At 38.2% G+C, this 22,364-nt stretch overlaps 4 protein-coding genes across 5 annotated transcripts; 1 reads left to right on the forward strand and 3 right to left on the reverse strand.

The window, feature by feature from the left end:
* The first annotated feature begins 4,373 nt into the window (after nucleotides 1-4,373).
* LOC311027815 (uncharacterized protein) lies at nucleotides 4,374-7,531 on the forward strand. Its single transcript, XM_084031985.1, has 3 exons — nucleotides 4,374-4,625; nucleotides 5,772-5,891; nucleotides 7,176-7,531. The coding sequence occupies exons 1-3, from the start codon at nucleotides 4,574-4,576 to the stop codon at nucleotides 7,385-7,387; spliced, it is 384 nt and encodes a 127-aa protein (XP_083888111.1). The 5' UTR covers nucleotides 4,374-4,573; the 3' UTR covers nucleotides 7,388-7,531.
* Nucleotides 7,532-8,175: 644 nt separating this feature from the next.
* Nucleotides 8,176-14,168, reverse strand: clic1 (chloride intracellular channel 1). Of its 2 annotated transcripts, XM_084031808.1 has the most exons (7): nucleotides 14,107-14,168; nucleotides 13,755-13,840; nucleotides 12,619-12,728; nucleotides 12,267-12,392; nucleotides 11,837-11,943; nucleotides 11,271-11,452; nucleotides 8,176-11,145 (listed from the first exon to the last, which is right to left on the reverse strand). In XM_084031808.1, the coding sequence occupies exons 2-7, from the start codon at nucleotides 13,794-13,796 to the stop codon at nucleotides 10,984-10,986; spliced, it is 729 nt and encodes a 242-aa protein (XP_083887934.1). In that variant the 5' UTR covers nucleotides 13,797-13,840; nucleotides 14,107-14,168; the 3' UTR covers nucleotides 8,176-10,983. The 2 variants fall into 2 exon arrangements, with proteins under 2 accessions (XP_083887934.1, XP_083887935.1); XM_084031809.1 differs by lacking the exon at nucleotides 14,107-14,168 and having other exon boundaries at nucleotides 13,755-14,070.
* A 3,181-nt stretch (nucleotides 14,169-17,349) lies between these two features.
* Nucleotides 17,350-19,439, reverse strand: LOC311027478 (uncharacterized protein; the record flags this gene model as incomplete). The annotated part of the gene is made up of 4 exons (XM_084031500.1): nucleotides 17,350-17,747; nucleotides 18,248-18,358; nucleotides 19,043-19,100; nucleotides 19,401-19,439. The coding sequence occupies 4 exons, from the start codon at nucleotides 19,437-19,439 to the stop codon at nucleotides 17,527-17,529; spliced, it is 429 nt and encodes a 142-aa protein (XP_083887626.1). The 3' UTR covers nucleotides 17,350-17,526.
* A 744-nt stretch (nucleotides 19,440-20,183) lies between these two features.
* LOC311028029 (uncharacterized protein) lies at nucleotides 20,184-22,279 on the reverse strand. Its single transcript, XM_084032299.1, has 3 exons — nucleotides 22,154-22,279; nucleotides 21,229-21,339; nucleotides 20,184-20,513 (listed from the first exon to the last, which is right to left on the reverse strand). Exons 1-3 carry the CDS (start codon nucleotides 22,206-22,208, stop codon nucleotides 20,281-20,283), a joined length of 399 nt encoding a protein of 132 aa, XP_083888425.1. The 5' UTR covers nucleotides 22,209-22,279; the 3' UTR covers nucleotides 20,184-20,280.
* Nucleotides 22,280-22,364: the final 85 nt, after the last annotated feature.

A 22,364-nucleotide genomic window follows, 5' to 3' on the forward strand; every position in this document is an offset into this window, starting at 1 on the left:
TAACTATGTCAAGTCAAGATGGCGACTGTGAATACGCACATTTCCGGTTACGTATTTCAAAATAAGACTGGGACGGGAAACGCGTGATTTTGAGCTACGTTTTGTTCGCACTTCTTCCACGTGACTGAGAAAATCGCACCACATCTGTATTAAGTCACGTAGCTAAGTTAATAAAACATGCCAAAACCAAAGCGTTAGACGACCGTTGGTCATATGAAATCTTTTAAGTGACCGTTATGCTCTTATTTTGTAAAGTAAAATGGTTTGGTTTTCCGGTCTACTTTACAGATTTCGGTTCGGATTGCCATGGCCCGGAGCTCTCCCTCTTTTTCATCCCGGCTGCACCCCCATCCCCCACACGTCCTGTCCGCAGTCAATCAACGTTGATTTGAGTCTCCACAGCTGTTTGATTGGGGGTCGATCATTTTGACTGTAGCTAAACATTATAGTAATCAATTACATTGAGTAAAATCACTAGTATAACATTTCCTGTTGAAGTTTGGAGTAACTTTAGAGTATCAGTGTCTCACAAGTCATATTTAGTTTTTTATATCTCCCTGAGACAACCTGGACATCATATACTATGACTTTTTTCTGAGTTTTTTCAGCATGCTGTACTATGACTTTTTTCAACATAATAGCTTACTATGACTATTTTATGACCTTTTTTCAACATACTATAGTGATTTTTTTTTACATAATATACTATCACTTTTTTCAACATAATAGCTTACTATGACTATTTTATGACCTTTTTCGACATACTATAGTGACTTTTTTTACATAATATACTATGACTTTTTTCAACATACTAAACTTGAACTTTTTTATGACTTTTTCATGATTTTTTTTTACATACTATATTTTGACTTTTTAATGATTTTTTTTCCGACATAATAGCCTACTATGACTATTTTATGACTTTTTTCTGAGTTTTTTCAGCATGCTGTACTATGACTTTTTTCAACATAATAGCCTACTATGACTATTTTATGACTTTTTTCAACATACTATAGTGACTTTTTTGACATAATATACTATGACTTTTGTCATGACTTTTTTCAACATACTATACTATGACTTTTTTATGATTTCTTTCTGACAGATCTATACTATGACTTTTTTCGACATACTATGATATGACTATTTTATTACCTTTTTTAACTTGTATACTATAACTTTTTGATTACTTATTTTGACAAACTATACTATGACTTTTTTCATGACTTTTTTCAACATACTATACTATGACTTTTTTATTACTTTTTCATGATTTTTTTTACATACTATATTTTGACTTTTTTAGTACTTTTTTCGACATACTATACTATGAGTTTTTTATGATTTCTTTCTGACACATCTATACTATGACTTTTCGACATACTATGATATGACTATTTTATTACCTTTTTTAACTTGTATACTATAACTTTTTGATTACTTATTTTGACAAACTATACTATGACTTTTTTCACCATATCATATAAGGATTTTTTTTTTTTTTTTTTTTTTTACATACAATGGTATAACTTTAACTACAACTAACTATGTAGTATAACTATAACTACACTGAACTACATTTTCCACATGAACATCTGAAATTTTAGTATTATACCATGCCATAACTTTATTTTCGGTACTGTAATATGGCTATGTTGATTATGACCTTCAGTACCCTGGACTATACCAACGGGGCAAAGCCACAAAAGAATGCCAACAAAAATTCTTACATCCATTGTCGGGCATGTGATTCGAGTGGAGTGATGAGAATTTCCCCTCATCGTTCTCTCTACTCCCTCACTCAATGCCTCTCCAGGGTGATAAGATTATAAAATACATTTGATATCAACATTAGCTTTGGCTGTAACTGTAGCACTCACAATACAGCTGGTTTCCTTGGGAATTTAATATTGACCATTAAGATAACATTAGCACATGTAACTACCAATTTGGGAAATTTGATAGAAAACTGTAATAATGAGCAGTTTAACATAACATTAGCTGGTAAATTGATTGCCAAATTGTAGCAACTTAACCATTTGTCAACTGATGAAATACCTACTTTTGCCACATAAAATCTCCTCTGACACCCTTTCCTTGCATTGAGACACTGAATTAATGATGGATTGGCATATTTCTGAGATATTCTAGGATTAAGAAGTCCTACATTCTTCCCTTAATCCTGATAAATGATTTATGAAAGGCCAGGTTGTATCTAAATCAAAATGTGTACTGTCTGCTGACACAAATCAGTTATTATTCTCACCGCTCACACAGTGGTCTTAACAACGGCTGCATTAACCTCATCGGGTTGATTTATTTCATCAGGCTGTATTTTTCATCACCTTCTGATGAAAGTCACCATAGATTAAACACCTAGCTATATGCTGTATTACTGAGCCGTCATTGCTGTCTGGGTTTTTGTCTGTGACATGACAGAAACACTAATCTGGCTTTTCCTAAAATGTAGGTCAAATGATGCTGTAAACTGTTGAACTTGTTGGATAACAAGTCAAAATCATCAAACACTAATGAAAAAACGTTTAATTATTTGAAATAGTAGTCTTGGGAATCATTATTAATACTCAAGGAATAAACTCTTTTTTGGGGGTGGACTGAAATTTGTTTGTCAACAAATATTTTGTTGTTTTTACCACAGTTATGGCAAGGGGGAGGGGTGGGGGAGTAGAGGACACAGACAGGATTAAAGTACGCCATCTGTCCACTGAGATCCTTCAGTCAGCACACAAAACATCCAGATCCAATAAAGCATCAGCAGGTTTACCACACTGTCTGTAAAAACTGTATCCTCCAATGCCCCACAATTAAAGAGAGTATGCTCTCACCACCCCATCTATTATAATACAGCGGGAGAAAATAGACTTTCTTAGAAGTAAGTCGTAGAGGCAATACCCAACAACTGTGGGTGATGAAGTTAGTGTGACTGACAATAAACCATAAACATCAGTTGACCCATCTTAAGTCAGCTTTCCTGATCTGCACTTTAATTCCCGTTTAAGTGTTAAAAACTACAATTTTAAATGTTTTATTTTACAACACATTTTCAATACAAATCGTAAAAAGGCGTATCTGTGAACCTACAAAATGATTGTATTTCTTAGTTCATCCAAAGCTGAAATATGGAGATAACATTTCTGTATCCAAGGTTTCCTCTTGCAGGATATTTGCAAATTCCTCGAGAAATCCCCAGAATCTGCCAGTCAACAGCACATCTGTGTAGTAGGACAGATGTGCAAACCAAACTTCAAAAATCTATTGCTTTAGTCAGCAAACGCACACATTTCAACAAACATGACAAGTCATAAATATGCTTTGTGACATTTATGACATTATGTTATAGACCACTGACCATTTCAGCAGACAACAAATCATCCAGATTAAAACAAACAAACAAGAGCAAGTGCTTTGTAAATAGTGTTTGTATTTAGCAAAAGTCAACGTTTTAGGGTTTTTCAGGCGTTTTTTTTGCTGTGTGTTGTGCAATTAATCAACTGGTAAACAGCTTATTCAGTCTGAGCGTGCCTGGCTCCCTCCATCACGAGAATGCTGTCAGCAGACCGTCCTGCATGCTGCCCTCATGGTTCCTATTACGCCCTGAAGGATAATTCAGTTTAACCACCTCACTCTCCAACGCGCTGACAATCCGTCTCTGACATGCTGGCTTTCTCTCTTTCTCTCTCTCACTCCGATTCTTTCTTTCTTCTTCCTAAGATGCTGACTGTTCCTCCTCTGTGCAGACTTTAGTGCTGTCTCGTCTTTTCTGACTTCTTAACAGCTTTCTATCTACTGCCTCACACACATAGAATACAGAAACACCTAATGTCTTATTTGAACAAATAAAGATTGTATTTATTGCCTGATCTTCTTGTGCAGAAGCTTTTGAACGTGAGTGAAAATCTAGCTGAAACACTTGAGATGTTATATTGATTTATAATAAAACGACAAAGGCAAGTATACTAAAACCTTATCGAGTCAAACAATATCAGAATCAGCCTAAAGTGTGTCATCATAGCATAGAAATTATCAGAAAGGAAGTCAAGAGGGAAATGTCACCAAAGTCATGTCCTTAGTAGCATTTCTGGGGAGGTCAGAGGTCATCTCATCTCTCACTTCTTGTTGTTGTGATCACTTCATGTGACATAAAAAATGAACAACAAGAAAATACAAAACCTAAGTCCTTAACTATGTCAGCTGATCATAACTACCGCTCCTAATTAGATCTGTTTCAGGGAGGAGACGGCCTGAGTGACGTACGTACTCGAGACAAACGATAGCAGGCAACAATAAGAGTGCAATAAAGAGAAAAACTAGTAAAGTGACCTAAATGTGCTGACGATATAGACCACATTTGAGAAGATGCCACATTTTTTTTTAGGTTAATAGAGAGAAAAGCGGAAGAAAAAAGCGGAGAATGTGGGCTTGGACTCGAAAGGTGAAACAAAATGTAATTAAGGAATGAGTTGTGGGACGTCGGATCAGCATTTCCTCTGATTACAGACCTGTACATCCCAAGAGAGGGAAAACATCGTGAGGACTTCTTACTGGTCGCATCATGGCTGGCTCACAACTCGTGATTGGACTTCTCTGTTGTCTACCTTTAGCGGGTATGTTGTTACGTTCATTTTAGTGACTTTCTTGCAATTTATTGTTAAATGTGTTCTCTGTGACAGTTTGCTAAAACTGAAATGTATGATTTACTTTAAGCAAAACATTCAGTGTTCAAATATGCTAAATGTGTTCCCTGATGTTGTATAGTTTTGTGTATTTACAGCTTCTTTCGTGGTATTCTTAGACTGGAATGAGTTTATGATGAATAAAAGACTATTACACATTTTTCCCATCATGCTCGACTGATAAATCGTCCAGCTGATACATTGGACAACTTTAACGTATCAATGCTTAGCATATGTCTGCGTGTATAGAAAAAGTGTCTCTATAGTTTGGATCCAGGGAGCACAGACACATTGATTTTTGACTGTAATTAATGCTACAAATTGTTACAAATTGCTACAATGAAACGCTGAAGACTGTATGACCAACATTCGCAAATGAGACAATCGATGACTATATTTATTCTTAATGCTCGTCTCCGATTTACATTTGCATGCAGACCAGAATAGCCTGTTTACATTTTCACGGGTAACGTAAGACAGCAAGTACAATATTAGTCAGTCAAAAGGAAGGAAGGGTTTTTTTTATGGAGACAAATTAATTTTTTGCATCTGTAAGTCACGAGAACATGGAAACGTTACCACTTTTGTCGACAAAGGCTGCCAAAATCACCAGAAGATAAAAGTTCCTTATAGTTGCTTTAACTGTGATTCTTACAACGTCCCGCTTAATTTATAATTACATTTATGTCATTTTATCTAAATAAAATGTTTGGCATTTGACTGGACAGCTGAAACATGAGCTGGTTTAAAATGAAACGTGATACGGAGCTACAGACGGCTGTCTCCACACATGAATGATGGATGGATGTCATCATATTATTGGTTGAAATTGCTTGGTACTAGCTGATGTAAGAACGAGTCATATTTTGTGTTATAGGAAGAAAAGACAACAGATTTTGATATAAAAATACAAATAAATAGATGCACAATATGACTGTAGAGGTCATCTAAAAATGGTTAAAATGCATTTTTAATTTAATCTCAACTTTAAGGTTCCTGATCAAAAATGTCAGTTTTTTTTATTTTATTTGATCAAGTATCACTGTTCTTCATTGTTCACTATGTTGTTTCGTTCAGCCTGTTTGCACTGTTTCACCTGTGTGTTCCCGGCCATCTCTCCTCTGGACTGCCTCAAGTTTCCTCAGGAGTGTCCATCCGGACAGCGCTGCCTGTCCAGCGTTGCTACGGGGACTCGGGGTGAGATCCAGATCTGTGTGTGTGTGTGTGTGTGTGTGTAACACAGAGAGAGAGTGTTTATTCCATGTCTATAGATGAGATTATTTTCTGAGAATCTAGGGCAGGGTTGGCACAAATTGGCAGACAAAGCCTCGTTGTACTGATCATTGTCTGGGAAGAATATAAATATTTGCAGTCTTATCTTGTGTTGCTGGATACGAAAATGAAAAATTGTGATTGGTTTTAAGGATCTGATCTTGTCTTGACTCCACAAGTGTAAAAAACGAAACGGGAAAATAACGATTCAAAGGATCAGATCTCGGCCCCGTCTCTCATCAGGCTGGTTGTCAGCTCACTAATGCCTGTGATGCCATCAAATTATCTCTGAAAATAGCTCACTGGGCTCTGTGGGTGGAGCGAAACCTTCACTGGATCTCATCACATCTCGTTTGTTTTTTTACATGCACCTTAACCCGTAGATGCTCGGGCAGTTTTCAGTGAGGGCGACATTTGTGTTTCAATAACGTCCCAATTCTGTCCTCCTCCTTCCAACACCCGGCCTGAAATCATTTGATGTCAGCACCTTTAGGGTGGTAAATGAACTTAAAAAAAAACATTCACATTCTCTTCAAGTTATTTTGTCAACAGCATCAATGTTTTGCATATTTGAGGCTGGGATTTCTATCAGAAAATATGTTGATAATAATAATTATGTGAAAGGAATTAAGCAAAATGGAGCAAAATAAATGGGGGTTTTGTACAAAATTGGTAAGGATTTAAAAATGTTTTAAAAACTACTTTAAATACCATATTGTTAAACTGAGTCAGTACTGAATTTAAACACCAAATGTATAGCAACAAAATATTTTGCCCTGAAAACCATTCATCTGATTTTATTTTGCTTGAATTCCCCCCTTTTTATATTCCCAACGGGTAGATGTTTATTAAGTTTTTAATATTCAGTTTATCTATTCTATCTAAACAAAGGAAGTTATTCATGAGGCAAATAAAGCACATAAATTCAGATAGATAAAATATATCTAAATAATCATATTCGAATTTAAGGATTAATAAATAAGTAGTAGTTCAATTTCACTATTAAAGTATTGACCTGATTAAAGGACATTTATAATAGTATTAAAGTCAATTTCTGCAGTAAAAGCTCCACTTGTCTTCACTAGTTAGTGATTTATTCAATTCAAACCACGAGTGGCCTTGATAAACTCAAGGTGACTCATAGACTCTGCTAAATAAACACTTTGAGGGCTGGCTAACTGAAACAGAAACTCCTCCCTTCTCTGGTAGGATCCCTACAAGTGACCATGTATGAGAAGAGCTGTGCCGTCGCGTCCCAGTGTGGTGTGAGTGGGCAGAAATACGCCTCGGGCCTCTACTTCAACTACTCCAACGTCTGCTGTGATACAGACCTGTGCAACGGGGCCCAGTCCTTTGCTGCCCTCAGCTGGGGAGCAGCAGCTCTCTGCCTGCTGCCTGTACTCTCTCTCCTGCTGACCTGAACACCGGAGGCCATGGTCGGGGTCTGGGTCGGTTGGAGGTTAACACCGAATACCCAAGATGTAAGCGACCTGGAAAAGATGCTCACAAGCACATGAGCATGATCTGTAAGACAACAGGGTTTTAAAACTTGTGTTTTAATGAACAATTAACAGAGAGAACATGTTGTATAGCTGGGTCAGACTATCTGATTCCCCCCTACGCATAGTATTCACATATCTCCGTGACTAAAAATACAAAATATTTGACTGTTGAAGCTGCAGGGGGAAAAAACAGGCCAATATAAAAAAGATGGGCTTATCTGGAGCTTTTAATTATATCACATGATTAGGAGATAAGAATTCAGAGTTCAGATTCAGACATTTAAAAAGATTTCCCATTCAAAATGTTAGTGGAAACAGCAGATGGCAAAGAAGATCGAACCTCAAGATCCATTTAGTGGCTGTTCTGGAGATTTCTATCATATCACATGAGCTTCATCAACCAAATGATGTTCAAAATGTCATCAGCAAACTCTCAGTGATCTCCAAACGACATTAACGATGACCCAATAATTACGCTAATAAAACTTAAACTGCATTGAAGAGATTTTTATCTGTGCTCCTTTTGACATGTTTATGCTTTGTATGCACATTAATAACATGATTATAGTCATTGTTATTTAATCCTTATGCTTATACAGAGTAAAAATATTATTTGCATCTTTTTGTACATCGTTTTCATGACCATCATCATGTTGCTACCCTCTATAAAGATTAAAAATTAAATAAAAACATCCGTCACTCGTTGATTTATTATCAAGATATTTCTTTATTGGGATAATAATCAACGTGTGTTTGTAAGGGCTTAAAGTACAAATTACATTTCAGATGTGTTATCAGTTTGATTGTCTTCATCGTATATATTTTTGATCTACTGGTTTAGTGAACACACCACTACTTGTTTTCATCCTGTGGCCTTTTAAGTGCAACTGCTTTAAACACCATGACGTGAAGAAAATGTTAAAACATATGTAGGGGAAGTCAAAGGGAAGGAAATAAAGTCAAAAACAAAATACAAAAGTTTCATAACAAAGAAAATACATGACATGAAGATTAAAAAAAAGAAGAAAAATGTTAGATCGATATCGAGTTAAATGGTCCCTGAAATTGTAGAAAGTCTGACAGTAAGAAGTGAAAAACTCTTCCACACATAATACATCAGCACTGAAATTATTTAGACATGATCCCTTTAAATGTAATACATGAAATCCCCAACAATTCAGTCAATGTAAAATATACAGTATCATCTCTTTGATCAACTCTGCATTGCTCCTCGAGGAAGGATTGGACTAAAACCACGTAGAAAAATAACCAAGTGTGCTCCCACTAAACGTCTAATATAATCAAAGATCGTCTTTTCAACCACCTTAAATTGCACTTAGGTTTAATTCTTTTTAAAGAGCTTCACCCTGATCTGAGAGACATAATGATGAGCTCGCAACAAATCTACGGTATATAAGAAGTCTAAATTGCAAATGCTAATTTGCATAGTTGCCGTGAAGTTAATAAAACCGTCTACACAAGTTGCTGCTGCTGCAGCTGGACAAGACGCGTTATTGCTTTTCAATTCAATTTCAAGTAGCTTCTATTACAGGAGTTATTTCTGATGAGCAATCTTAAGGAGTGGGGAAATCCTACTGGCGACACATGACACTTACAATATGAGGTTTTTAAAAGAGTATAGTCCTATTACAAATGTTTCAACAAATGCCATGAAAAGACCTAAACCATCATAGAGCTAGAAACGCACTAATGAGCCACATTGTTGCTCCTTTGTTACGATGAACACGGGCGCTGGAATTAATTCTGAATCTTTTCCAAATAGGGATGAGACAATATAGGATTTTATCAAAAAAAGTAGAATTTTCCATCAGAATAATCGTAATAATCGTAAAAACAGCGCCTGAATATATATTTATTTTTTAAATACAGGCAATCATGTAAGAAACAAAGGCTCACAAGACAATTTTTTGATTGTTTTTTCACTTTAAAAAGATGAATCATATTTGCGATGCTATAAAATATATATATATATTTTTTGCACAAATATACGGTAAAGTGGTTCCAGTACATTTTGGTGCTATTTTCAGAGCTTGAAGCATCTTATGATGATAATTGGGATAATATTGGAAATCACAATTATTTTGGTGAGGATAATAGTAACATGAAATGTTGGTATCGCCCCATGCCTGCCTACTCTCAAATACGCTGTCCTGCTGCGGTAATAAACACCCACTAGATCAACAAATGTCTATCAGTCTGCTGCAAATTCAAAATAGTCAAATTGACGATTATTTCTTCCCGTTTAAGTGAGGTTTTCTAAAGACTACCGTGCCCTGCAGTGTTGTGCATTATAAAGAATTAAATTCTACATTTGTGAAACATTTTTAAAGATTCACCTCTTCAGTAAGGCTTGAGGCTGCGTGAGATGGGTTCAGAGAATTCAGACATGAAGTGTTGAGCGACACATTTGTCATGGGATTTGTTGGCAATAAGACAAATAAAGAATACTTCCAACCTTATCCTTGAATTAATAATGGACAGCAATCTAAAGCGGCAAGTGCAATTTTATCTTTGAACATGCAGGTTACGCTCCCTCTTTTATGTGACAAAAGGATCCTTCATACATGACAGACAGAGCTAAATAAACTGTTGGCAAGCGCCCCGACAGCGGCTCACAAACAAGCTCTGTAATCTTGAATAATCCTTCGTGCCTGCTGTGGGAGCGCAGAAAGGGGAAGCCTGCGTCTATTGAAATAGTTTCCTGCGCCTGTAACTGTATTCGGCTCTGCCGCCCTAAAACGAGACCCGGTCTATAGGCCGAGGAAAAGCTCCCCACTTCCTCTCTGAGGATGAAGAATGAGAAAGCTATTTAATAAAAAAAGTATAATCTTCAACTAGTAAAGGCCTTGTTCCCTCAGTAACATAATAAAAAATGGTGAGCTGGTGCTGGTACGCATGTTTGTCACCTGCTTCCTTTATACTAAGGCTAAATATATAAGAGTTGAGTCAGTCTGGGTGAGGCTTGCAGGGTTCTAGTGGAAGTTTGATCTGGTAGGCAGCTTTGTGTCTGATGAATCCTCTCCCAAAATACTAAGATATACTGGATAACATCAAGAAGGGAACAACAAACAACTTCTAGTGATGGTGAAACTGTACACAAGCAAGGCTGTAGTTTTAAGAGACAGAGATTGTGTGTGTGTGTGTGTGTGTGTGTGTGTGTGTGTGCCTGCAAGCAACGTGAACAATCATTCATTTCCTTCAGAGGTGAATGTACGGGATAATGTGGAATACATTTTCCCACTTGACAAACCATGTGTGTTTATTTTTACGTCAAACAATTCATTTTAAATCAAACAATTTGATGATAGTAAACCAAATATATTGACTAATCGGAATGTTCCAACATGGCTTCAAAAAATTCCCCTACAGATGTAACGACAGCCTCTTGAGAAAACGGGTCAACCAGGTTGCTTGCAGAGTGAAGGTGTGTGCAGGTGAGCAAACGTGTGTTTTTTGTGCTGGTGTATTGGCGACTTGCGCATCCTGTTGTGCTCCTACTTGAGAGCTCTAGCTACAGAGCTGTAAGCCATGTGGACCTCGTCAGGGGCCGGGCAGGTGGAGGAAAACTCCTCTCTGGCGTACGCTGCGTTCAGGTACCTCCAGAGGTTCGTCAGAGACTGAGGGATGCTGAAGTTTCGGTATTTTAGACACACCACCTGGAGACAGAAAAAGAGAAAGAAATATTCATTCAAACCTTCAGTTTCAGACCAAAAACATGCACTCAACGTTATCTGAGAATCACAGGCCCCCAGGTTGCACAGATTTAAGCACTGAAGATTACCTTCACGATGTGGAGCTTAGGCAGCAAGTTGCAGTCGGCCAAAGTAAGCTCTTGGCCGTCCAGGAAGGGGCGTGATGAGGAAGTGATCTCATCGGTGCTATTCTCGTCGATCTCATCAGGAAGTGGGGAGCCAAGGTAGTCATCCAGCTTCTTCAGGGCCTTCAGCAGGCCTTTCTCTAGATCTGAACACAAAATATCCAAATGCAGTGTTTAAAACAAAGCTAAAGTGATAATTTGTTTCTGCAAAAAAGACTGATGGAATACATGTTAAATGTTTAAATGGCTGAAGTTATTTCATTTGAAAGAAATAAGTGAGTAGATCAACTAAAACACAGTTTACACCCAACAACAGTGACATATCCAGTGAGATACTAAACACAGAGAGCAGCAGGTGACCTGTTTGCACTGAGGCAGAAAAGCTCAGACCATAATGTTATTAACCCACTGTTTTTTTTGTCCATCACAGAAAGAAAAACAAAACATGGTCTATTCAAAATGCACAAGACCGGAGAAGAGTTGTATGTCATTTTAAATACTCTATTCAGAGAAATGTTAGATGTACTTACTTTCATTGGCCTGAGGGTTTGAGTTCTTGACGTAAGCAGAGAATTTGGAGAAAACGTCCATGCCTGCCGTGTTGGACTCTGGGTTACGGGCAGCCAGACGAGGAAACCTAAATGCGGAGAGATCAATAGTTAATCACATATGATCACATCCCAAACAAATATTCTCATGAAAAAATGTGCATGAAATGTCTTAGAAGAAGATTTCTGACACAAAAACGGCAGGAAGTCAAAGTAGCAGGCGAGCTAAAGAGCTTGGGCTGCAACTAACGATTATTTTAGATTATTCCATTCATTGTTTGGTCTTAAAATATGTCACAAAATAGTGAAAATTCTTTTAAAATGTCCAACATTATATCCAGCCAACAACTCGTTTCAGCTCTAGAAAGTACAAAACAAAACATTTGTAAATGCAGATGTATGGAGTGATTACTTTGGAGGGCAGAGGTTTTCCTCCAGGAACTCCTCAATCTTGTTGGTGTCCGTTTTCACTTCGCTGCCATACAGCAGGAAGGGAGGCTGGGCACCCGGAGCCAGGTCCTTCAAGATGTCTGGCTTCCTGAAACATGGACAGAAATCAAGAAAAAGAAAGCGTCACAGATATCCAGAAGAAAAGATAGAGAGGGCTGAATAGCAGGAGAGAGACGGAAGGAAAAGGGAGAAGGAAAGAAAAGGCACAAACCCACAGGAAATGACTCATGTTTGCAAATCGAGACTTCCCCAGCCGTCACTTAAAATCTAAAGCAAGAGTAGCACACACACACACACAAAGTCCAGTGTTTCACCTCTTCATGTCCACGGTGGTAACATCGAAGGTGACTCCTTTCAGCCACAGCACCATGAAGAGACGCTGGGAGAAAGGACAGTTACCGATGCTCTGACCATCGCTCCCTGCCTGGGACGCAAAAACAGAACACACTTCATGTTATTTCAAACTTTGCATGTAGTAGAATATGAGTTACAATCATATAGGATGAAAAAAAACAAATAAAAACGCACAAAATCGGCATGAATGAGAAACTGCAAAGAGTAATGTTTGTTATTTTTAGTTGAAAGCTTCTTAATTGTGCAATGCTTTTTCTTTATTTTATAAAACTGGAAACTGAGTATCCTTACACCAACCAATCAATATTAAAAAATCATTTAAATCGACATTCAATGGACCAACAGATTCATCGATTAATTGAGAGAATGATCAGCAAGTTAGTGCATAAAGAAAATCCTACTAATTACTAATTTAACATGTTGTGTGGCTGCAGGACGCCATATTACACGTCCAGTCATTCAGTGTGCCATTAAGGATGTGAGCTGTGGCCCAACCAGCATGTTTACCTACAGTTACAGTCAAACAGTTAGCAGGGCCCAGCCTACACTTTGGCTTAATATTCTGTTAATTTAGGGTGTCAAGAGTGATGGAAGAGGCCGACTAGAAACCAGGATTTCACAGCAACAACAGCATCTTTCACCCCTGATGAGAGAGAGGGGGAAAAAAGGCAGAGGGTGGTGCACACGTTCACACAGAGAAATCATTATTTGAACGTGCGTGAGACCACGAAGGGAAGCCATATTTGTTGTATTAGTGGAGTCAAAGAAAATGGGATTAGCCTGTCTGACATACTGGCACACTAAATACAGATTAAAGTCACCTTCGCGACACGTTAACGTGCGATAATTAGATTATTAAGGCTATAAAGCGGGTGAGTCAGTCAGCAGAGGTGGTCTAACTGACATAATGTGATTAAAAAGCCCACAAGGTGACTTTTACGAAGCAGGGTGAGATACGTTATCAGCGTTTTAATAACAATAACGATAAGAAACCTGAAAGCACAGCGTGGCAGCAGCCGTTGAGCCCGCTGAAAACTAGCTAATGTCACATGAAGTCGCCGTGTCGACGCTTTACTGGCATCATTCAATCACTTACCTTCACGAAAAGTTCAACTTTGGGCTGAGTCGCGTCGCTCATCTTCACCTGCTGATGCACGAGACCTTTTGTATTTCCTTCTTCTTCTTTTTTAAAAGAAAGGAAACACACAAAAAAAGTGGTTAAACGAAAGCTAAATGAAGCACAGAGCTTTGTCTTTTTCTAAAGCGAAACGAGACCGAGCTGAAAAACTCTGGTGGCCAAGCCCATCTTCCGCTACAAGCCCGCTCGGTAAAATGACAAGTTAGCAAGTCACGCACGCGACGCAGACGTTGGACAAAGCGAACTTCTTCTTCTTCTTCTTCGCCGCTTCAAAAAAGTGTAGCTTCTTTACCTCGGACCGGATACTTACTGATGTCTGAAGTTGTCGCCTGTTAGCTGCCTGCTGGTCGTTTCCCCTCCCAGTTCTGCTGTCTACAGTCGACTCACACACTCATCATCATCATCATCATCATCATCATCATCATAGCTTCTTCTTCATTTCCTGCTGCATCATGACGGTTTGAGCTTTCGGCAAATAAAGAGGCGTTCACGAGCGACAAGCGGCGCCAAAGAAGAAGAAGAAGAAGAGGAAGCTCACATAATACTTTGAGGACGTGGACACAAATACAGTAATACTTGTAGATTTGTATACTCTCACAAAACGGAAGATAAACTTCGATAGACTGTTCAGAATAGAAAAGCATGGAGTTTACATTGGCAACACATTATATTGGAAAAAACAGAAAGAAAAATCAATCAATATTTTCATGCCAGCAGTAAAGATGAGACCGAATTTATTCTTTAATAATAAAAACAGCTCACAAAATGTACATACATAGAATACAAAATAGTGTAGGCAATGTTCTGAGGTAAATACAATACACTGTATACTATACTTCTTGCTCATAGCTTGTTTTTTTCTCATTAAATGTCATAAAACATGGTGAAATTACTGGATATAGTATTTACATTTAGATGGTTTTAATTAAAAAATAACTATTTGTGGATCTTTCTCCCCTAATGTGTCTCAAACACTCATTTTAGCATTATTTGATACTCATGAAAGCCATTATGTAAAGAAACTACACAGGTAACATGAATGCTGTGTTGCAGAACTGTACAGTTTTTATTGCAGTAATGTAAAAAGCCACTAGGGGGAGATATTGAGCTTTAGTTTTCTTGCTTCCCCCCAGAGGACAAACAAAAAAACTCTACTGGTACACAAATCTAGATAATCAATATTATGAGGGAAGTGCTGCTTAACATATGGCCCTCTTACCCCCCCTTTCCTCCCACTTATAATTGTGTTTAGTTTGATCTTAAATTTATTTTATTTATTTATTTATTGGTCAAACTGAACAAACTTTATCTAGGCAATACACGTCAAATATAGGCCTACTCCACCAGATAAAGGAAAAACAATGATCTACATATTGTTCTTGATTTTTCAATGTTTTTGATAAAGTTGGAGTCTTAGAAAGGAATTGGGTGCAACTAGTTTTGATGGTAAAACACATTAAGCAAACCACTTAGAGGGATTTTAAAACTTTGAGATCTAAATTGTGTAGCAGGAACAGACACTCCAATATCAGGAGGAGGTTCTTATTTTAACAGTACATATTCTCTCTGATTTTGGCTGATTTTGCTTCATGGTGTAAAATACCATGTCTAAAGCTACAGAAGCTTTAGAGAACCAGGATGCCATGTGATTGTATTCAGCCTTGTATGGAGCTCTAGAGAGCATCCTTGGTTTTTGGAAAGACATCCGGGTCGTGTGGTGAAACAAGATTAACAAGACCAGATTATCTGTGGAGAGAACAATAGTGCACTGTGGAGTGTTGTCAAAGCGTTGACAACAGATGATCCTCCTTGAAAAAGATCTGCACGCAAACCTGCTGTGTGTCTCATAATAACAGCTTCTCATGTCACTTGTATTTTTTAAAGAAATAATTGGGGACGAATAAATAAAGTATTTCTATTTTGCCTCTCAAAAAAAATCTTTCTGACATTTCTGGTTGAACCATACAGTGTTTTATCCTCCATTTAGACCGAAAAACCCATTTCTTTTTGACAAATCCCTTCATACAAAATGAATCTGTATGTCATAATGACGAAGCAGACAAACAGGTCATAATGGGACGTTTTAATGATGCGTCATGAGTTTTTTAAACAATCTCTTCAATACAGAAGCGAGGACAGGATGGCGGCACAGAGGGCGGCTGTCAGAGAGAGCTGGACAGAAGTGACTCCATTACACAGGGTTGTTGTACAACACTGAAAGCTGCTGGTGTAACCAGCACCCAGGAGACTGCCGGTCAGCGTCTTCCCACACAGGTCTGAGTCCAGGCAGCCGCGGATGTGCAGGGTCAACGACCTTGTGGCGTTGAACTCTGGGAGGGTTGGAAACGGACGAGGAAATGTCAAAGAAACAACGACAAAAAGTGCTCATTGGCAGACTGAGAGTGTAGATTTATAATACTTTTGATGTTATTTGAACACCCGTTGTTCCAACCAATAAGTCGTGATTTTGATGCTAATGTGATCTAATTTGGCGACCTCGTTATGAATGTTGTAGGCGAAGTAATAATGTCAACCCACATAGTGAATTCAAAGTATATTCAGAGTGTTGGGATGGTTTCCTTACGTGCTTCTCCAGTGTAGCAGCTCTCCGTCGAATTATTACATTGGACGTCGCTCCCAATCAGACAGAACCCAAATATACCAACAGGGCACTCACGACAGGTTAGGCATTGTGCTGTTAAAGAGAAAAAGGAAAGAAAATCTGTCATAATAGGATTCACAGTGCAGTAACTGACTCAGCAGAATCAGATATTTCCTGTCTTTCAGATCTGAGCTTCGTTCATCTTTTTACAGTTAAACACACAAATCACTGGGTTGGTTTTAAATTGGTTTATCCATAGCAAGGTGTCACATATTGGTGTTCCCCATGGCTCCGTACTCACTCAGTTACTGTGTGCATGCAATGCCGTGAAATCACCTGAGACTCAATCATGAACAGCAATTAATACAACTCATCTTTCGTTTTGTTTCCCTCAGGATTTAGTTTGTCTCGAGTGATGAACCTCAGTAAACTTCATTTCTTTTAGCTGTTAATTTTAATTCAACAACAATAATAATTATAGTTAACAATATAGATTTATTCATAAATCCATTTGTTTAAGCGTAGGGCTGCTATAATAATTCTTACCTCGATGCATTCGACACTATTCAATATACAATAACTTACCTGCTGCAATGAAGGCACTCAGGACAATCACTGCTTTCCAAATGTTAGTCATCAGTCTGGAGGGTTAAGAGGTCAACCGATATCTTTAAAAGAAAATAACTCTACTTCTCAAGTTATCAACACCTGTTCCACTCAAGGGGAATAATGAGAATGACATGACGAGATTTCAGGCAGGACTCAGAGTGCAAGAAACGACGTGCAAGAATGAGGTTCGTCAGGTTTTGTGTTCCAGTTGCGTGAAGAGGAAGTCTTCGGTAAAAAACAAACAAACTCTGCAACAACATTCACAGCCAAGAGGAAACCCACGGTCATTAAGTCTGATCACAAATGACCTTTATTATGGACATTCATTGTTAACAGGTGAGTGTACATGCAGTAAAAATATTCCTGTTTCTTGTACTGTCTCTCTATTCTGTCAAAACTCTAAATTTACAAGCATAGAGGCGATAAAGTATCACAATAGAGTGCTCAAGGTTAATTATCTTAGGCAATCATTCTTTTTTGCTTACGTACACCTTGTAAGGAATGGGATAAGGTTTTCTTTTAAAGGCTCCCGGGGCTCCAAACGGCCACTAGGGCGGCGCCCAAAGCAGCACTGAGAGGAAGCTGGATGGATGTGGCTCCATTACAGCGGTCAGTGCTGCAGCAGGTCCTGGTGGCGGTGTATCCGGCGGCCAGCAGGGCTCCGTGTTGGGTTTGGTTGCAGAGAGACGAGGCCATGCAGCCTCGGGTCTGCAGGGTCATAAGGCGACTGATGTTGAAGGCTGCGGGAGGAGAAAGAGATCAGACGGTGTTGTTAAACCTTTAGGAAATACAAAATATATACTTTACATGTGAGGTAATGCAGTTAAAAGAAATGATTGTTTTCAATAGCCCTACTTGTTGTTTTTTGAAGAGGCTACATCATACAAATCAAATATTACATTATACAAATCAAATATTACATCATACAAATCAAGTATTACTGCATAGTCATGGGTCACATGACTCCAAATACTTTAAGTGGCTGTCAGTGAATGTATGTGAAATGGTCTAAAACATGCAGGAACAGTGGGATGTCTCTGTTTAGAAGTCTTGAGGAGATCTCTGTTGGACTGCTCTGAGGTCCACCATTCCGACCTCACCTCCATCTGTAGGCAGGACAGGTTTTTCATCTTCTGCTGTGTCCCGTGTGTAATCGGGTGTAAACACACTGAGCAGGGATACACCCGTCTATTGTCATGGACTAACAAAGACAGCCGATGATCACTGAAGCATTACTCACCCAGTTCTCCCCAGTAGCAGCTCTGCTCAGATTCGCGGCAGGTCTCGGTGGAGCTGTACAGACATTTACGTGCGAAGCCCACCTTGCAGGTGTTACAGGTCAGCGACTCACCTGCAGATCCGGAGAGGAAGAGATGAGGTGATGGAGAAGAGAAGGGACTACTTTTTTTATATATTAATGAGCAAAATAAGTCAGTGACAAACCCAACATTGAATAAAGCACCACACCCCTGAACACAGAGATGAGATCATCTTCTTGATCACTTCTCACAGTCGCCATCCCAATCACAAAATAATATCAAACATAAGAATAATAACGTACTTTCAATAAATTGTCTTTACATGGATATATTCTATTTATCACAGGTTATTATTTTCATATATATAACAAAAGTGAAAAGTAGGGAGGAAATTATATAATGTGTTTAACAAATTATGTAGAGTTTTTGTAGCAGCAGTGGTCCAATTTTCTACAGCTGGATTCAGTTTCAGACAGTATTGAAGGCTGAGATGGACGGACCGAGAGGTGATGAGCAAAGGGAACACTTACAATCAGTCTCAGTGGAAAGAAAGAGAAAGTCCGTGACTCATATATTTGTCTTTTTGCCTTTTGTTAAAAGCTGTTGCATCATCTGAATGTACAAAGTTTTGGAGTCATGTTGTCCGAATGTTTATCATTTAATTGACATACCAATTAGCCGTTTGCAATATTTAAAAAGACTCTTTTAGTGATCGTGCTCAAGAGGCTTTTACAGATAATGTTATTAAAAAGATACCTCCCTTTCGCTGCTCTTATCTGTGACAAACATGGCCACCAATGCCGCACAGACCCAGATGAACTTCGGCATCTCGCTCTGAAACAGACGTGTGTTTTATCGAGAAGTCCGAGTGAGAAGAGGATCCCAACGTATCAGAGACGGCCGGATCAGATCCAACGGCACATGCGAGAGTCTGAAGTGGGTTTCAAATGAGCTTCACCAGCTCAGGGCGTTTTTATGTCCAAGGATCCGTCACTGGACATGAAAGATAGAATGAGCATTGATTTTCATTCGTCAACCGCTGGCATTCTCAAATACTGAGGTTTGTTTGATGAGAGAAGTGCATTTAAAAGCCAAACAAAGAGAAAAAAGAGATGATGGATGATAGTCTCATACCTGGATTTGTATGTGTTTGAGTGTATTTGAACTGTTCATGTTCAAAAGCTTTAGATTGCAAATAAAGAACAAAGCTTCAATAAATAATGCCTTAACAAATATTAGGAATCTTTGTTAAAGCAACAAGGAGACACTCCCTTTTTTATGGTATGAAGCAAAGGAGAGCAACAAATACTCATGGAAGTTGTTTTCATCACGTTAGGAAAAGTATGACAAAATAATCCCAGTTCAAAGGTCCACACTTGTTTTAGCGTAGAAGAAATCAAAATATAATAAGAGAATATAAATGAGAGTTTTTGAATGAAGTTAAGCTTGTTAGCTCAATGAAAAAGTCCTCAAACATGAATTGCCACCAATAAACTTGCTGCAAATAAACGCAATAGTAAGTGTCAACTTGTTACTGTATCTCCAGACAGAACGGTAGCTTCATATCCACAAACATGAGAGATATTCTCATGTTACCCTTGGCAAGGAAGCTAAAAGGTACTTCCCCCAAAATGCCAAACTACGATCTGTTGTCATATTTCAACCTCATCTAAGAAATGATCCCATAAAATTAATCATTTAGGAAATTTTGTTCCAAATAAACACAGAAAACACAAATGGAAATAATTTATTATTGACATAATCAGCATTGGGATTTAATTGCCTTCAATGAACTCACAACATTCCAGTGGTCTATGAAAGGTTATGAAATAAATGATTCCATAAATGAGGTGTTATAAATGTAGACCTACTGTTACCTCACAGGATGCTGCAAAGAGTCATGTCATAAAGCCAGTATCCCTCCGTCATGGTGACGACACTTATTCAAATCACATGCAACAAATGAAAGAACATTTTTAAAAATATGCTGCAATCTGTTGTCTTCCGCCTGTCTTTAAAGGCCCCAAACCGCCACCAGAGCAGCACCCAGAGCAGCACCCAGAGCAGCACCCAGAGCAGCACCCAGAGGCAGCTGGGGGGAGGCGGCTGTGTTGCACAAGCTGGTGCTGCAGCAGGTCCTGGTGATGCTGTAGTCCACAGTCAGGATGGTTCCATTACTGTTTCCACAGTCCGACTCTTGTGTGCAGCCCCGTTGGTGGAGATCCAACAGGTCGGAACAAGTAAACTCTGGAGGAAGCAAAGAGGACTTGAGTTATTTGTGTATGAAATATAATATTTTCCATTAAAAAGCACACCTGAAAGTATTTTTGAATGATTCCTGAAGGAAATCTTTCTATTGTTTAGATATTTGCGTCAATCAATTCATCTGTCATCCATTCAATCAATTTCTTTTCTGAACAGGAACTATCCATTTATGTATCTACAAAATTATTTCTTTATGTTATTACTGCATGTAGCTACAATTATGGTCTAAAGGGTGGTTTTTAGTGTCAGGAATGTTTTCTATTTTTTGGAAAGTAATAAAGAATTCCTTTTCTTGTTTAAAAAAAGTAAAAAAAAAAAAAAAAGGATAATTTATTGTTGATCAGCAGCATCTTTAAATCTGTTGATCTTGGTGTGCAAATTGTCTGAATTCGTCTTTCTTCGTTTTTTGTTTTTGTTCAAGCATCTGACAGAGAATTTAAAGCATGTTGGGAATTTAAAACTCTTAAAACTAAACCCAAATTATTCAAATTCCTTGAGGCTTAGCAGCTTTTTGACAAGGCATGCCTGGTCAGTGTTACGCATAAAATATATTCATTCACTTATAAATCTCTGAAGAGCAATTCAGAGAGTAAAAACTTCTTTGACTGCATTTCTGTTTCCTGTTTTCATGTAGCTGTGGTTAGTCAGCATTTTTGTATTCACGCCAAAAAAATGTTTAATGGGTCGTTCTTCTTACTGGCAACTGCGACGTAGCATCTGTCCTGAGCGGCGGTGCAGTTTACAGGAGTCTGATGGAGGCAGGAGCCGAGGATCCCCACGTCACAGGTGTAACAGGAGAGAGCCTCACCTGTGGAGACAACGAACAAAAAGGAAACTGTAAACGATTTTGGGGATTTCAGAGTAACTTTTGTCAAACCGAAGGAAAACTAAAGTTAAATCAAGAGCAAAAAACTATCTGACTCCTTTCGTCTACACCTTTATCAGACAGGCAGCTGCAGGAATCGCAAAATACACATCGAGAGTTGTCTTGATGACCTTTCAAGGTCATCAAGGACGCTTGTGTAATCTTAAGTGAAATGCAATTCAAGATAAACGTGTATGACTTTGAAGCATGTTCTGAGATATATGAGATTTATTTCCCAGCCTGAAACACTACAAGTGAATGAAATTCAGGTTGCTCAAAATATTGGAGCAATTTTTATAGCAACATAAAAACTTTATATCTTTATATATAAGTGGAATTGATCAAAATCTGCCAAATAAAACCAAAACTATTTGCTCAATTGCTAAAATATGTGATCAAATATGTGGTTTTCTTAGTAATTTGGGTGAACTGAACTTATATTTTCATAGTTTGCTTCAAAGTCAAAAACCAAATAACATGCATTTTAAGAGTTAAGTCTAAATTCTGGTGCTGCTCTGATGAAACACATATCTGCTAAATCATATCGGCTCCAATGAGGATAAATACATGATTGAGTTTGTGAATATTCAGAAATCATTTTAAAGCCCGGTCTGCATGAGCAATTCTGTTTTGCCAATGTGTGGAATGGAGTTGGAGTTTTGAATGAATGTCCAATAAAGTTACACAAATCTTTTTATGAATTTAGATGAACTAAAGAACAGCTGTTTTCCATCGGCAAAACAGTGAAAACTCCTACCTGTAACAAACAGAGTCCACAGCGCTGCACAGCTCCAGAGGAATGTGTTCATCATGATGTACTGGTGAAAATATAACCGCTCGTCTCGAACTTGTTTAGATTTTCAGAAGCTGTGGGAGTTTTGAGGAACAGTGACTCCCAGTCTACATCTTTATACATGGGGGAGTCATATCAGGGAGCCATGGAAACAGTAGTGATAAGAAAGCTTATC

Source organism: Eutrigla gurnardus, assembly GCF_963514095.1.
Source record: "Eutrigla gurnardus genome assembly, chromosome: 17".
NCBI lineage: Eukaryota > Metazoa > Chordata > Actinopteri > Perciformes > Triglidae > Eutrigla > Eutrigla gurnardus.

Excerpts from the sequence above, each read along its gene's own strand:
- LOC311028029 (XM_084032299.1), bottom strand. The coding sequence starts at position 22,208 with ATGATGAACACATTCCTCTGGAGCTGTGCAGCGCTGTGGACTCTGTTT. Across the intron at positions 21,340-22,153 it reads GTGGACTCTGTTTGTTACAG|GTGAGGCTCTCTCCTGTTAC; the intron begins GTAGGAGTTTTC and ends TTGTCTCCACAG. Across the intron at positions 20,514-21,228 it reads ATGCTACGTCGCAGTTGCCA|AGTTTACTTGTTCCGACCTG; the intron begins GTAAGAAGAACG and ends TGCTTCCTCCAG.
- LOC311027815 (XM_084031985.1), top strand. The coding sequence starts at position 4,574 with ATGGCTGGCTCACAACTCGTGATTGGACTTCTCTGTTGTCTACCTTTA. Across the intron at positions 4,626-5,771 it reads CTGTTGTCTACCTTTAGCGG|CCTGTTTGCACTGTTTCACC; the intron begins GTATGTTGTTAC and ends TGTTTCGTTCAG. Across the intron at positions 5,892-7,175 it reads CGTTGCTACGGGGACTCGGG|GATCCCTACAAGTGACCATG; the intron begins GTGAGATCCAGA and ends CTTCTCTGGTAG.
- clic1 (XM_084031808.1), bottom strand. The coding sequence starts at position 13,796 with ATGAGCGACGCGACTCAGCCCAAAGTTGAACTTTTCGTGAAG. Across the intron at positions 12,393-12,618 it reads ACCACCGTGGACATGAAGAG|GAAGCCAGACATCTTGAAGG; the intron begins GTGAAACACTGG and ends TCCATGTTTCAG. Across the intron at positions 11,944-12,266 it reads GAAAACCTCTGCCCTCCAAA|GTTTCCTCGTCTGGCTGCCC; the intron begins GTAATCACTCCA and ends CTCCGCATTTAG.